The sequence below is a fragment of the Benincasa hispida genome, chromosome 3 (assembly GCF_009727055.1).
Source record: "Benincasa hispida cultivar B227 chromosome 3, ASM972705v1, whole genome shotgun sequence".
Lineage (NCBI taxonomy): Eukaryota > Viridiplantae > Streptophyta > Magnoliopsida > Cucurbitales > Cucurbitaceae > Benincasa > Benincasa hispida.
This window is the reverse complement of record NC_052351.1, coordinates 38,282,086-38,296,640: the sequence shown is the minus strand read 5'-3', so window position 1 is coordinate 38,296,640 and position 14,555 is coordinate 38,282,086. Positions and strand designations below refer to the sequence as shown.

The window sequence follows — 14,555 nt, the reverse complement described above, 5'->3', positions numbered from 1 at the left end:
GTATAGGACGCCCCACTTGCATGTCCCTTACACGAATGATTAGGATCGGACCATCTGTGACAAGTCACAACACTTGTGACCATTCCACAAAACGGGTCGCATCCATAACGTTACCAGGATAAGGTTTCACTCTTATATCCATATACTATAGATCATTTTGGTTATCACTCAAGACATGATCCACTTGTATGTCACCACATACATTTTTAAGTTACATACAAATAACCAAAAATTTTATGTTTATTGGTTCGTGGTAAAGCAAATAAAACATACAATTGAGTAAAAACAAGATGTGAAGTAAATATCATATATTATACAACACAAGCGTTCGTACAAGCTATTTACAAACTACAGGACACGAGACTTTAGGGCATCAACCCCAACAGTTTTGAGGACTTATGTTGTGTATTTGACGATTCATCATGTCTCCTCTTACCCTTTTCCTGGTAGTCTGAACTGGCCTATGTGATTTGCACTCTATGGCACGATGCTTAGTTACATGCTAATCTTGCTCACCAACATAGGGTTCATTGGATAGAGGGTATTCTTGCTCTCCAACATGTTGGTTGAACCCATCGTGCCCCCCCAAAGGACTGATGGGTATCGAAAGAGTGATCATGCCCCTCATCCCCCTCAATTTTTCTTGCTTCAACATCAAGTTGTTCCAACCGGTCCTCTTTGTACCTTATCTCCTATGCGCTCGGTACAATTCTCGTCAAAACAATAGTCTGTACATAAGCGAATGAGTAAGTTAGAATGCATGAAACTACAATAGATGCCAATAATTACTAAGTGATCGATTACTTACTTTTTTTGGTTGAAACACATTCTTACTCAATGATTTATAAGATGGAGCACAAGAACAAGTCCATCTAAGAATTCTAGGAATTGTAGCCTTGCTGACTTTGGTGGCTATGAACTTTACTTGATGTGGATAAAGTTTCATAAGCCCAAACTTATAATATGGGAGCTTTGTTACACATACATAACACAGATAAAAGCAAAATAGAAATGAAGTACATACCTGGAATGCAAATGCAAATCCCTTTATATAGTAATATGAGGCATGATGAACATTTTCTACTTTCTTTGTCTCATGTGCCTCCTTCCTGCACATGATATTCTTCATGCTATTCAATGTACGTTTAAAAAATACAGACGTCCAGTCATAATATCTAAAGATTTCAGGATCATTGACAATCCCAAATGTCCTTACATCAAATTGGGTTTTCTTGTCTTTTCCATTCATCACCATTTCGATGAATAGTGCCAATGCAACCTTGACGACATCTTCAGTGTTTGTAAAAATGAACTTCTCAAATACATTCTCCACATCCTTGCAAGAACTATCATTATCACTTGGGTCCTTCGATCCAAGAATGAGTTGTCGCAGTCTCTCACCACTTGTTTCTCTTTCTAATATTTCCTTGGTCGGTCACAACCTAGTTATCAAATTAAAATTGTCTTGGGCGAATGTTACCTTCTTCCCCAGTATGTTGAATGATAATGTCTGGGTTCGCATCTGTTACCTCCCTCAACAGAAAATGGTGAAAAAGTTGCCCATTAAATACAAGATCTACGTCCAACATTGAACCAAAGGTCGTTGTCCCAAACATTCTCATCTAATCTTCTGTCAACTTATTCTTAATAACCAAAGCAGTTTTGTGGACTTGGCACGAAACTGTAGCAGGAAAACATTTCTCAATAGGGACGACCATCTTAGTAACCCGTAGCAAACACATACATTACAAAAATAAGTAAATGATCGCCTAAAATAACTAAATGATCGCATAATAAAAACTAAACAATCGCATAATAAAAACTAAACAATCCCATAACAAATAAAACTAAATGATAATATAATAAAAAACTAAACAATAGCATAACAAATAACTAAATGATCACAATACAAACACCTAAACGATCGCGTAACAAACAACTAAACGATCACATTACAAATACCTAAATGATTGCATTACAAAGAGCTAAACAATTGTGTAAACAAAACTAAACGATCACACATCTTTATCTAAACGATCTTTTACGTTTCTCTAACCGATCGTTTAAAGAATACTAAACGTTGACCTAGGATTATCTAAACGATCTCTTAAGAAAGAGTACATGATCATTTAACAAAAGTTGAGAGATCGTTTAACAAAAGGTAGGTACGAATCTTTGCGAACCCTAAACGATCGACGAGGACCCTAAACGAATATCAACATGCATTCAAGGAGAAGAGTCACATACTTCCTGAGATTGACGACGGTGGAAAATGTGTACAAACGACCGATGAGAAAGGGGTCAAACGCTCGGATGAAGATAGGAGATGACAAGAGAAAACGAGAGCCAAAATCGCACAATGAGAGATGTAAACGAAAAAGTAGGATGAACGATCCTTCGTAAAGTAGTTTGAAGAGTTTTTTAAATTAAGGATAAAATTAGTATTTTACATGAGCAAAAGGTGAGTCATATTTAAATTTTTAGGAAGTAGAAAAGTTGTTGAGATTTATGTCATTTTGCGATATAATCGCAAATCAAAATCTATGAACGCTCTCTCAACGCCATGGAACACTCAGATCAGAGAATTAGCAAAACGATGTCAATTTCTTCAGGTTCTAATTCTCTATCCCCAAATGCTTCGCCATGGTGATCGCCCCAATGCCTTCACTTTCCCGTTTGCTCTCAAATCCTGCGCGGCCCTCTCCCTCCCCAGACTCGGCGAACAATTCCATGGTCAAATTATCAAAGTTGGGTGTGAATTTGAACCTTTTGTGCAAACTGGTTTGATTTCTATGTACTGCAGAGGTTCTTCTGTCGAGAATGCCCGTAAAGTATTCAATGAGAATTCCCATTCCAAAATGCTTACTGTTTGCTACAATGCTTTGATTTCTGGCTATGTTTCGAATTCAAAATGTTCTGACGCGATTCTTTTGTTTCGCCAAATGAATGAAGAGAGTGTCCCTGTTAATTCAGTTACTTTGCTGGGTTTGATCCCAGTTTGTGTATCTCCGATTAATTTGGAGCTTGGATTGTCTCTACATGGCTTCACATTGAAATATGGATTGGATTTAGATGTCTCTGTTGTTAACTGCTTTATTACTATGTACATGAAATGTGGCTCGGTTAATTATGCACAGAAGCTATTTGATGAAATGCCTGTGAAGGGTTTGATTTCTTGGAACGCTATGGTTTCTGGGTACGCACAAAATGGAATGGCAACTAATGTTTTGGAGCTCTATCATAACATGGATAAGCATGGGGTTCACCCTGATCCTGTAACTCTTGTTGGGGTTTTATCATCTTGCGCTAACCTTGGCGCTCAGGGTGTTGGCCATGAGGTAGAATTTAAGATCCAAGCAAGTGGGTTTACCAATAATCCATTTCTGAATAATGCTTTGATCAATATGTACGCAAGGTGTGGCAATTTAACAAAGGCACAAGCTGTGTTTGATGAAATGCCTGAGAGAACATTAGTTTCATGGACAGCAATTATAGGTGGCTATGGAATGCATGGACATGGAGAAATTGCAGTGCAGCTTTTCGAAGAGATGATAAGGAGTGGCATTGTACCTGATGGAACTGCATTTGTAAGTGTCTTGTCTGCCTGTAGTCATGCAGGGCTCACTGATCAGGGCTTGGAATACTTCAAGATGATCAAAAGAAACTATCAATTGGAACCAGGTCCAGAACATTATTCGTGTATGGTGGATCTTCTGGGAAGAGCAGGGCGGCTTAACGAAGCTCGAAATCTCATTGAATCCATGCCAATAAAGCCTGATGGTGCCGTCTGGGGAGCTCTTCTGGGTGCTTGTAAGATCCACAAGAATGTTGAATTAGCAGAGTTGGCTTTTGAACGTGTGATCGAGCTTGAACCAGAAAACATAGGATACTATGTCTTGTTATCAAACATTTACTCTAATACCATGAATTCAAAAGGGGTTTTGAGGATCCGGATTATGATGAAGGAGAGGAAGCTGAAGAAGAATCCTGGATGTAGCTATGTTGAATTGAAGGGCAGAGTTCATCCATTTGTAGTTGGGGATAGAAACCATCCTCAGGCTGAAGAGATATATAGAGTTTTGGAAGAATTAGAAGCGTTAGTGCAGGAATTTGGAGAGCCTAAGAAGGATTATGGAGAAGAAAGCAAGGGAGAATTTATTACTGGAGTTGGAGTTCATAGTGAAAAGTTGGCTGTGGCTTTTGGACTCCTGAATACCATGGCTGGGACTGAAGTCGTGATCATAAAAAATCTTAGGATATGTGAAGATTGTCACTTGTTTTTCAAGATGGTTAGCAAAATTGTGCATCGTCAATTAACTGTTAGAGATGCTACTCGCTTCCACCATTTTAGAAACGGGAGTTGTTCTTGTAAAGATTATTGGTAGAATTGAGGACTTAATACTTTGGTTAAATTGTGTTGTGACTTTAGTCCTTGTCATGTGCGTCTTAATCCCACAAGATCTGAATGGGCTAATAAACATATAAACACAGTGGAATATCATCAAGGGCATAATGAACACAAATTAAAATCTGGACTTTCTGGTGAAAAGGAGATTGATAAGAACTCCATGGATTACACCCAAAACCTCTAAAGGCCTTTACGAGTTTCTTTCCCACAAATTCTAAGGACAATTTGGAGGTAACTTCAAAATGATTAATATTAATTTTATTATGTTCATAGTCATTTTAAAATATTTCTTTAATAATTCAAAATCAATTCAACCCTACTTGAACACTGTAAGAAATAATTTTGAATAATTAAAAACATATTTTAGAATTTTAATTTTACAATCTATCAAACGTACTCTAAGCAAACTTTATTTTGTCCAAAAGACTCACCTGTGGTTGGTGTAGTTGGAAAGAAAAAAAAAAGGAAAGAAAATTTGTTGGAAGATTATGAATGCGAAAGAAGCAATTCATATCTTGAATCGAAACTTTATGATTCTCATCTCCAAGTATGAAACTACAATCTAAAAATTTAAATCAATTTTGGCCCAGTAAGCCTTTACAATGTAATTTATATAAATTTATTGCAAATTCCTATCATCAATAGTTTGAAATAAGTTAGAAAGATGATATAGATGACTTAAAATAAGACGTCGGATTGAAAAATAGATATTTTTTTGTTAAAATCAATGAAAAGTGACCTTATGCTTATATCATCATTGTGTGAAATTATCACTTTAACCCTAAATGTATTCTTATTCTCTTTTCTTCGTTTCTTTTGAGTTTTTTCTTCTTACTTTCTCTTCTATTTTTACAATTATTTTATTTTATTTTATTATTATTATATATACATATATATATTTTTCTTTTTTGTCTTTTTCCTGCATTTCTTCCTTTTTTGCTCTCGTTTTTTCTGCATTTCTACTTTTTCCTGTTTTCGTTTTTTTTTTCTCTTTACATTTTTTTGTATTGAGCATCGAGCATAGAACATTAAAGCATTGAACGTTGAATATCGAGCACCAAACATCAAATGAACATCTGAATGAAGCAAAAAATGTAGAGCCTATAACATCAAGTAGCAAGCATCGAATAGTCACTATTTAGCATAGAGAATATAACATGAAGCATAAAGCGTAAAACATGGAGCATCAAGTATCTAATATCTAGCATCGAGGATTGAGTATACAACATAGAACATATAACATATAACATAAGCATAGAGCATCAAACATCAAGTATCTAATATCGAGTATCAAGTACCTAGTATCAAGAAAACTTATAAATTGCAAGACAGATAGTTTCTATGATCAATTTGATCTGATCCTCTAAAAAGAGGTCATCGTACAAGAATCCTTAATAAGTTCAGGATTTCCATAATATTTCTCAAGGAGACCATTCTTACACTCGAAATATTAAGAGTAGGCAATGATGGTTATACAAAATTTGCACCTTTAAACTTACAACGGAGTGAAAAGGACACATACAAAAATAACCGAAAATTGAAGATGGAATTTGATATTACAGGAAAAAAACAAACAAACAAAACAAAGGTCAATTTGGGAATGATCACAGTTGAAACTCTCTTTGGCTTCTCTATGGACTTAATTTGCACATTTCTATTCACTTTATAGAATGATTAAATTGCACATTTCTACATTGTTTTAAAATGTAGATAACCAAAATCTTAGATACCAAAAATTGTATATATTAAAAATTATAAATGTTTGACATCTTATATTTATTTAGTAGAATTTTTACTTGAGAATGTCTTAAATTTACATAAAGTTTCAAAAATGTTTTTACGACTATTTATTACTTTATAATTAATTTAAATTCAAACTTATATAACATAGTTGCTTTTATCAATTTGATTTTTTTTTAAAAGAAGAGGTTAATACAATTTATATTATTTTATATGTTATTTTCTAAAAAAATAATAATATATATATATATATCATTATCTAAGTTTTTTTATAAAATAAATATTAATTTAAATATACTGCTAAAAAAATAATAAGAATTACAATCTAACTAAAAACATATGATATACCTGATTAATAGTATTTATTTTAATTATATAATGCAAATGAAGATTATTTTACATATATATATATATAAAATAAAATAAAAAGGAAACACCAGAAAGTAAAATGGGATGTTCTCATCTCTTCAAGAATCTGAAAAAACTCATGTTTCAGGCACCAAAAACTCTCCAAATGTCCTCCGTTTGGACATTCCTAAGATACCCAAGAATCTTCAGATACCGAGACATTTCACAATAACGCAAAATAAACATGATTATCCAGATGCCTACTCCATAAGAATCTAAGATGCCCACGAAACAATCGGTCCCTAAATTGCAATATAATTCGCTCTTAGTGCTGTAGCACTGTGATAATTTTTTTTTTTACCTAATGCAATGAATCTCCCTTTCCCAGAATAATACAGGAACCTCATTGCTGAAATCATAATCTGCCTGTCCAGAATGGAGTACAAGAAGTCCATCTAAAATTAATAACATCCCGAAATTATACAGATCCAAATGTTTTAATAACTCAATCTATAAAACAGAACAGCAGCAAGAATCGAACCAACTTCCCACACGTTCACAATCACTGCATCCTGTTTACAGGTTCAAGTGCTTCAACAGTGACCACACTATTGCCCCTAATCACCTGGAAACCAAAAACGATAATCAATTATTGCACTATTTCAGTGTTAAACAGTTGAAGCAAACATTGAAAAAAGGATTAGAGCACAAAACAACAGCGACCCACCACCATGCCAATATCAGTTTTCTCGTTGCCATTCACTTCCACAGTGTTGTCAACCACTAGATTCATAAATTGGTCAAACCCACGAAGAGTTCCAATTACCAAGCGATTAGCATTGAGTTTTACTGCAAAATGCAATTCAAAAGCATCGTCAATTTGTATACAAATAGATTCAACATGAAAGATTTCGCAATCTGGATTTTACATGCAGTAACTATTGTTTTTATATAACCATGAGTGTCTGGAGTAGTCCATGCGCACTTCTACTAATCTCACCAGATAAACCTGCTGATCCAGTATCATAGGATATTGAATACTAGGCAGTAGAATAAACTGATATTCAATGTAGAACAGATGACCATTAAATTTGGAAGAATAGGTAGGAATTTAGGTCTCTCTCAAAACAACAAAACGTGAAGATTCATCCTTCAGTACTAAAAGTTCCAATCCTTCCACCGTTCGTCTCCAAACGGTTACGTAAATACTAAACCCTAAACCCTAGACTAAGAATACTCGACTTCAGGATCCTCACATTTCAAACAGACAAGTTGTTTTATTTCAGTACGCGATAAAATACACAACAATCAATACCAAACGAAATCGCAGACCAAATGGCATAACTTCAAAGAAAACAGATATTTCCAACTTCTACAAAATTAAACTGCGCCAGAGAAAGAAAAATACGACAACAAAAAGGATAAACAAGCTCGTGAAGAACAGAACTTACTCTGAAGCTTCTTGTCCATGTATCTGCAAAAATAAGGGGAAAATCAGAACCGAACGAAAATAGTAGAAATAATCGAACAGAAAATACAATGAACAAGGTAAAAAGTTAAGATACACCTACTTTTTTAGATCTGGAGGCTGTCCTGACCTACTCATGGTGAAGAACGAAAGCAAGAGATGTGAAGAGGTTTCTGCAGAACAGAGGTCGGAGAGATGGACAAAAAAAAAAAAAAAAACCCTAATTAATCGATAAGAAGGTCACAGCGAATCTTCGGATTTTGTTCACCTGATGACGACATATTTGGGCCTGCTAAACTTAGGCCCATATATATCGATTTTTTAAAAAAATTTATATAATTGTTTTTTAAAATTATTTTGGGGTGTTGCGAGAATCGAACTCGCGACCTCTCGCACCCGAAGCGAGAATCATACCACTAGACCAAACACCCTTACATGGAAATTCAAATAAAAAGATTTTATATATCTTATAATTAAAATAGCTCTTGGCGTGCAATTTCATTTTCATTTCTAAAAATGTTGTAAAATATAGTTATGGTGAAATCTTAAGGATATTTTTCAGCTCGTTTAATTGCTATTTGATTTTCTATTTTTATAAATATTTTTTTATCCATAATTTTATATGTTTTTGTTATTTCCAATTTTCTGTTAATGTTTTTGAAAACTAAAAAAAATTATTTGTCTTTATATTTGACTAGGAATCAAAGTGTTATTTTAACAAAGGTAAAAATCAACTATTTTTTTTTTTTTTTGGAGAAAATACTTATAAATTTTAAGAACATAAACTAAAAATGAAATAGTGATCAAATGAGAATTTAGACCCCATTTGACAACTATTTCATTTAATTTAGTATTTAGTTTTTGAGAATTTAATCTATTTTCTCTCAACTTCTCAGTTCTCACAATGATTTTCATTAAAAAAAAAATGAAGTCTTAGCAAAAACAAAAACAAACTAGTTTTTAAAAATTAGTTTTTTAGTCTTAAAAACTTGACTTGGTTTTGAAAACAATGGTAAAAAGTAGATGATGAAACAGAAAATTTAGAGGTAGAAGATGTGTTTATAGACTTAATTTTTATAAACTAAAAACAAAAAATCAAATGGTTACTAAACGAGACCTTAATAAATCAATTTTAATTTATTTTTTTGAAAGATAACTTACTGACAAAGATTAATTGATTTAAAATGTTGATGTTAATGATCTTGTATGTTCAATTTATTTGTTATGCCAAGCGGCAAAAAAATTGAAATTCAACTTATTTAAATTTGTCACCCCAAAGCTAAATTGTATTGCATCACTTAACCTTACCAAAACAATAATGATATGATAAGCATGCAATAGTGTCTTAAATCAGTGATAAAAGGTAACAATTATATGCACTTTTTTTAAGAAGAAACTGCATTTATTACGCTTCAAATTGCAAAACACTATTAATGTTTACATTAATGCTAGAAATCCACAAAGAAAAGAGGAATAGATCCAACTTTCAGAAAGGGAACTCAATCTATCTATTTACACACACACATAAAAAAAAAAACAAAAAAACAAAAAAAACAAAAAAACATTGGCATTGAAGGACTAATTTCCAGTAAAAAGAAACTCATGTGAAACGTCGTCACAAATTTCAGATATAGCAAATACATTCATTCAAGAAAGGAGATTAGTTGATCAAATTCAAGGCTTCAAGATAATATGTTTCCACCACGAGGAACTTATTAATTTAGTCAATTAAAGCTCTTCAATGATAGTTAAAAGCTCAGTATCATAAGAAATAATTCAAAAGTTGACAGCAACAACCTTCAAGGAACTCCTTTCATTCCGAATAACATCGCTCCACCCGAAGGAGGAAGATCTAACTTCCAAGCTACATCAACTTTGAGTTTGAGGAAGCCACTTATAGGAAGCATCTATTTTACAACAAAGAGGATATCGAGAGAAATTAATAGAAGAAGATCTGAAACTATTCAAGAAAGCTTGTTTTTTATTGACTTCCAACAAATAATCCATAATCCACGGGCTTCTAATCTAAGCATTGGCTATAGGTACATTGTGAATAAATTTATTCGTCTCTCCAAATTGTCCAACAGTATATAGCAATCAACTTTAAACCATTAAACTTAGAATTGAAATTAACTCGTGACAGAGCATTGTTTCTCATAAATCTTCAAATCTCCCTTGCTCTGCTACATTCAAAGAGGATGTGATTCGTTGGTTCAACATTATTCGAACAAATAGGATAAAAAGTTAGTAACTTCATCCCTATCCTCTATAAATTTTATCTTGTGGGAAGAGAGTTATTTAGTGCTTTCCATACAAAATGTTTGATTTTCTTCGGAATACATTGGTTCTAAGGACTCCTCTAAATTTCTATCATATGACTATTGTAGGAATTGGGTAATACTTGAGTGCATCATAAGATGCACCTATCTCTATGCTTCTCTCTCATCGCTCACACTAAAAAATAATTAAAATATTTCAAAAAATAAATAAGAATAATTTGCTACATTTATACGATTCACAAAGATAGATATTTTCCAAAATGTACTTAGTATTTTTTTTTAAGAATTTTCGAATTGAGAAAAAGTTTAAAAATTTTGTTAGGAATACAATTATATGCATTTTCTTTAACAACTTTCATGACATTGTATAATGTATTTATGTGCAAATTTGCCTACACTTTATAATTTTCATAAATGAAACTCGAGTAAGAAAAAATGGAAGGAATTTTTTTTCCAAAGCTTAAATAGTGAATTACTTATAATTTTGTATTATCTACCTAATTTAATTGAATTATATAAACTTAATAATAAAACAGATACTTTTCATTAAAAATGTGTTCAATTATTCCCAAAAACAATATTTTGGTCAAAGACCTAACACTTGTCAGTGTGAAAATAAACGATTATGATTCTTTTGGAGTGGTGCATCGCCAAATCCAAATCCTCGGTCACACCAATTGAAGCATAAATCCCAAGCAGCTGACTTTATAGGGGTTGCATGGGTCAAGTCAATGCATCGTTGATCTCAAAATCGCCGTCATTAGGCCCAGCCCATTCGGCCTTTTATTGGCCCAATTTTCTGTCCTTATCACATTTTCAACTCCCTCCCTTTTATTTCTTCAATCCCGTAGACATCTACAGTAACTAGAAGTGTTCAAAAAACCCGGTAACTCAATCAATCCGGACTACCCAACCTAAACTGCAAGGGTTGAGTTAGGTTAGATTTTATTTTGGGTTAAAAATGTTAAAAAATATTAAATTTTCGGGTTGGGTCTCGGGTTACCCATTTCAGGGTCGGGTCAACCCGACCCGACGACCCGACCCGAATATATATATAAAAGTTAAAAAAAAGCATCAAATTAAAAAAAAAAAACATAATTGGTGACCCAACACGACCCAACCCGAAAATTTTGGGTTGGGTTGACCCTCCAAAAAAGAAATAATAGGCTTCATTATTAGCCAATTCGAATTTTTGAGTTGGTCCACAAAAATCTTCCAACCCGACCCAACCCGGACTATGTATACCCCTAATAGTAGTTGTTAAGAAAATCAAAATTATTATAAATATGTTAAATTGGGTGTAATCTACATGTCCATTATTAGTGTCTATTGACCATGTGTCATTTATCCATTATCTTATGTGTTGTCCATGTGTTTTAAAATTACACTATCTGTGTTTGTATAATCTACATTCTACTTACCAAATTGCCTATAAATAGTGGCATTTGGTGGGGTTTAAAAGACATACGTATTGGTGAACAATCCAAAAAGATTAGAGAAAGTGGAGAAGTCCATGGAATACATATTTTTAAATGTGCAATATATGTTCCAATTGCTCCACCACAACGTGCTAAGATGGGTTCTCAAAGAAGGTTAGGAATATATATTGGATATGATTTGCCATTAATTATCAAATATCTTGAACCATTGACGGGTGATGTATTTACTGCACCATTTGATGATTGTCATTTTAATGAGACAAAATTTCCAACATTGGAGGGAGGAATTAAGAAGTTCGAAAAAAAATTACATGCAATACATTGTTATTTTCTCATTTAGATCTCCGTACAGATCAATGTGAATTTGAAGTTCATAAATAATTTATTTTCAAAATATAGCAAATCTATTTCTAGATGCATTTATAAATGCAAAGAAAATAACTAAGTCAAATATACCAGCTGCAAATGTTCCATAGAAAATTGATATCCCAATATAGCAAGTTGTCACTAATGAGTCTGGAACACGCCAGAAGCGTGGTAGACCCGTGAATTCCACAGATACAAATCCTTGAAAAAGAAAAATAAATAATAGTCAAGAAGACTTGGCTGAGGATGTAAATACCTATGAAGAAATTCATGATATGTTCACACATAAAGATGATAATGAGATGGAACCAAACTCATGTAGTTATTGACAACGTTTTTGTGTATAATCATGCTCTTGATATTATATCAGAAAATGAGGATTACGAACCAAAATATGTTGAAGAATGTCGACATAGAAAATATTGGCTTTAGTGGAAAGAAACAATCGATGTAGAATTAAACTCACTTTCTGAACGTCAGGTTTTTGGACCAGTAGTCTGAACACCAGAAAATGTCAAACCTATGAGATACAAATGAGTGTTTGTGATGAAAAGAAATAAGAATAATGAGGTTGCAAGATACAAAGCAAGACTAGTTACACAAGGTTGTTCACAAATACCTGGTATTGATTATGAGGAGATGTATTCTCCGGTGGTGGATGCAATTATACTAAGATATTTAAATTGGTCTAACTATGTATGAAAGTCTAGATATTCATCTTATGGATGTAGTCACAACATATTTATATAGATTTTTTGATAATGATATTTATATGAGAATCCCAGAATGATTTAAGGTACTTAAAACATATAAATTAAATTCCCGAGAATTGTATTTAGTAAAGTTAGAGAGATCACTATACGGATTGAAATAATTAGGATGAATTGGTACAATTGTCTGAGTGGATATTTGTTTGAAGAAGGACATCAAAACAATTCAATATATCCATAAAGAAATAATAGTCAGGATTTTCTATTGTAACTATATATGCTGATAACTTAAATATAATTGGAACTTCTGAAAAGCTTTTAAAGGCAATAAAATATCTTAAGAAAGAATTTGAGATGAAAGATCTCGAAAAAAATAAAATTTTGCCTTGGTTTACATATTGAGCATTTAGCACATGAGATATTTGTTCATCAGTCAACTTATGCAGAAAAATTTTGAAAAGATTTTATATGAACAAAGAACATCCATTGAACATTCCAATGGAATTTCGTTCACTAGATGTGAAGAAAGATATATTTCGACCTCGAGATGATAATGAAGAATTTCTTAGTCCTGAAGTACCATATCTTAGTGCAATTGGTGCTTTTTATGTATCTTGTTAATAATACAATACCAGATATTGTATTTTCAGTAAATTTATTAGCAAGATATAGTTATTCTCCAACAAAAAGACATTGGAACAGAATTAAGCACATACTCTGTTATCTCCGAGAAACGATCAACATGAGTTTGTTTTATTCAAATAAATCAAAATTTGATCTAGTTGGTTATGCAGATTCTGGATATTTATCTGATCCACACAAAGCCAAATCTCAAATAGGTTATTTATTCACATATGGAGGAATTTCTATATCATGGCGATCGGTAAAACAAACCATAACAACCACTTCCTCAAATCATGCTGGAATTTTTGCAATTCACGAGGCTAGTCAAGAATGTGTATGACCAAGATCAATGACTCGGCACATTCGTGGAACATGTGGTTTATCTTCTAGTAAAAATCTTCTAACAATATTATACGAAGATAACATAGCGTGCATATCCCAAATCAAATGAGGATATATTAAAGGATATAGAACAAAATATATTTCACCGAAGATTTTCTACACTCATGATCTTTAAGAAAATGACGACATCACTGTACAATCAAATTGTTCTAAAGATAACCTGACATACTTATTTACAAAGGCATTACCTACTGCAATATTTGAAAAACTGGTGCACAACATTGAAATGCGGCGACTCAGAGATCTCAAATGATGTTTCCACGATGGGGAGTAAATATACTTTTTAAGAGTATCAGATTATATAAAATATGTACTCTTTGTCCTTTAGTAGGATTTTTTCCCAGTAGATTTTTTCCTAGTAAGGTTTTAATGAGAAATATTTCATATATAATGGACATTTAAGGGGAGAGTATTATAAATATGTTAAATTAGGTGTAATGTAGATGCCCGTTATTAGTGTTTATTGACCATGTGTCACTTATCCATTACCCCATGTGTTGTACATATGTTTCAAGATTACACATTATTAATGTCCATGTAGTCTACCTCTTATTTGCCAAATTACCTATAAATGGTGGCATTTTGTGAGTTTTGAAATACACATATATATATCGATGATCAATAAAAAAAGATTGGAGAATATGGAGAAATCCATTCTTTGTTATTTTATTTACTTTTTTGTTATTTATTTATTTTCTATATTTATATATTATATTATATATTATTATTATATCATATTTTCTCCAAATCCATGTTCTCGTTGTGCTCTTC

At 32.7% G+C, this 14,555-nt stretch overlaps 2 protein-coding genes and 1 non-coding gene across 3 annotated transcripts; 1 reads left to right on the top strand and 2 right to left on the bottom strand.

The window, feature by feature from the left end:
* The first annotated feature begins 2,454 nt into the window (after window positions 1–2,454).
* On the top strand, window positions 2,455–4,412 carry LOC120073978 (putative pentatricopeptide repeat-containing protein At3g11460, mitochondrial). The gene has a single exon (XM_039026918.1). It carries the CDS (start codon window positions 2,544–2,546, stop codon window positions 4,383–4,385), a length of 1,842 nt encoding a protein of 613 aa, XP_038882846.1. The 5' UTR covers window positions 2,455–2,543; the 3' UTR covers window positions 4,386–4,412.
* A 2,243-nt stretch (window positions 4,413–6,655) lies between these two features.
* LOC120072807 (probable small nuclear ribonucleoprotein G) lies at window positions 6,656–8,208 on the bottom strand. The gene is made up of 4 exons (XM_039025320.1): window positions 8,068–8,208; window positions 7,948–7,970; window positions 7,224–7,345; window positions 6,656–7,121 (listed from the first exon to the last, which is right to left on the bottom strand). Exons 1-4 carry the CDS (start codon window positions 8,100–8,102, stop codon window positions 7,059–7,061), a joined length of 243 nt encoding a protein of 80 aa, XP_038881248.1. The 5' UTR covers window positions 8,103–8,208; the 3' UTR covers window positions 6,656–7,058.
* A 115-nt stretch (window positions 8,209–8,323) lies between these two features.
* Window positions 8,324–8,395, bottom strand: TRNAP-CGG. Its single transcript has one exon. It is a non-coding gene; the product is annotated as a tRNA-Pro (tRNA).
* Between the last annotated feature and the right edge of the window lie 6,160 nt (window positions 8,396–14,555).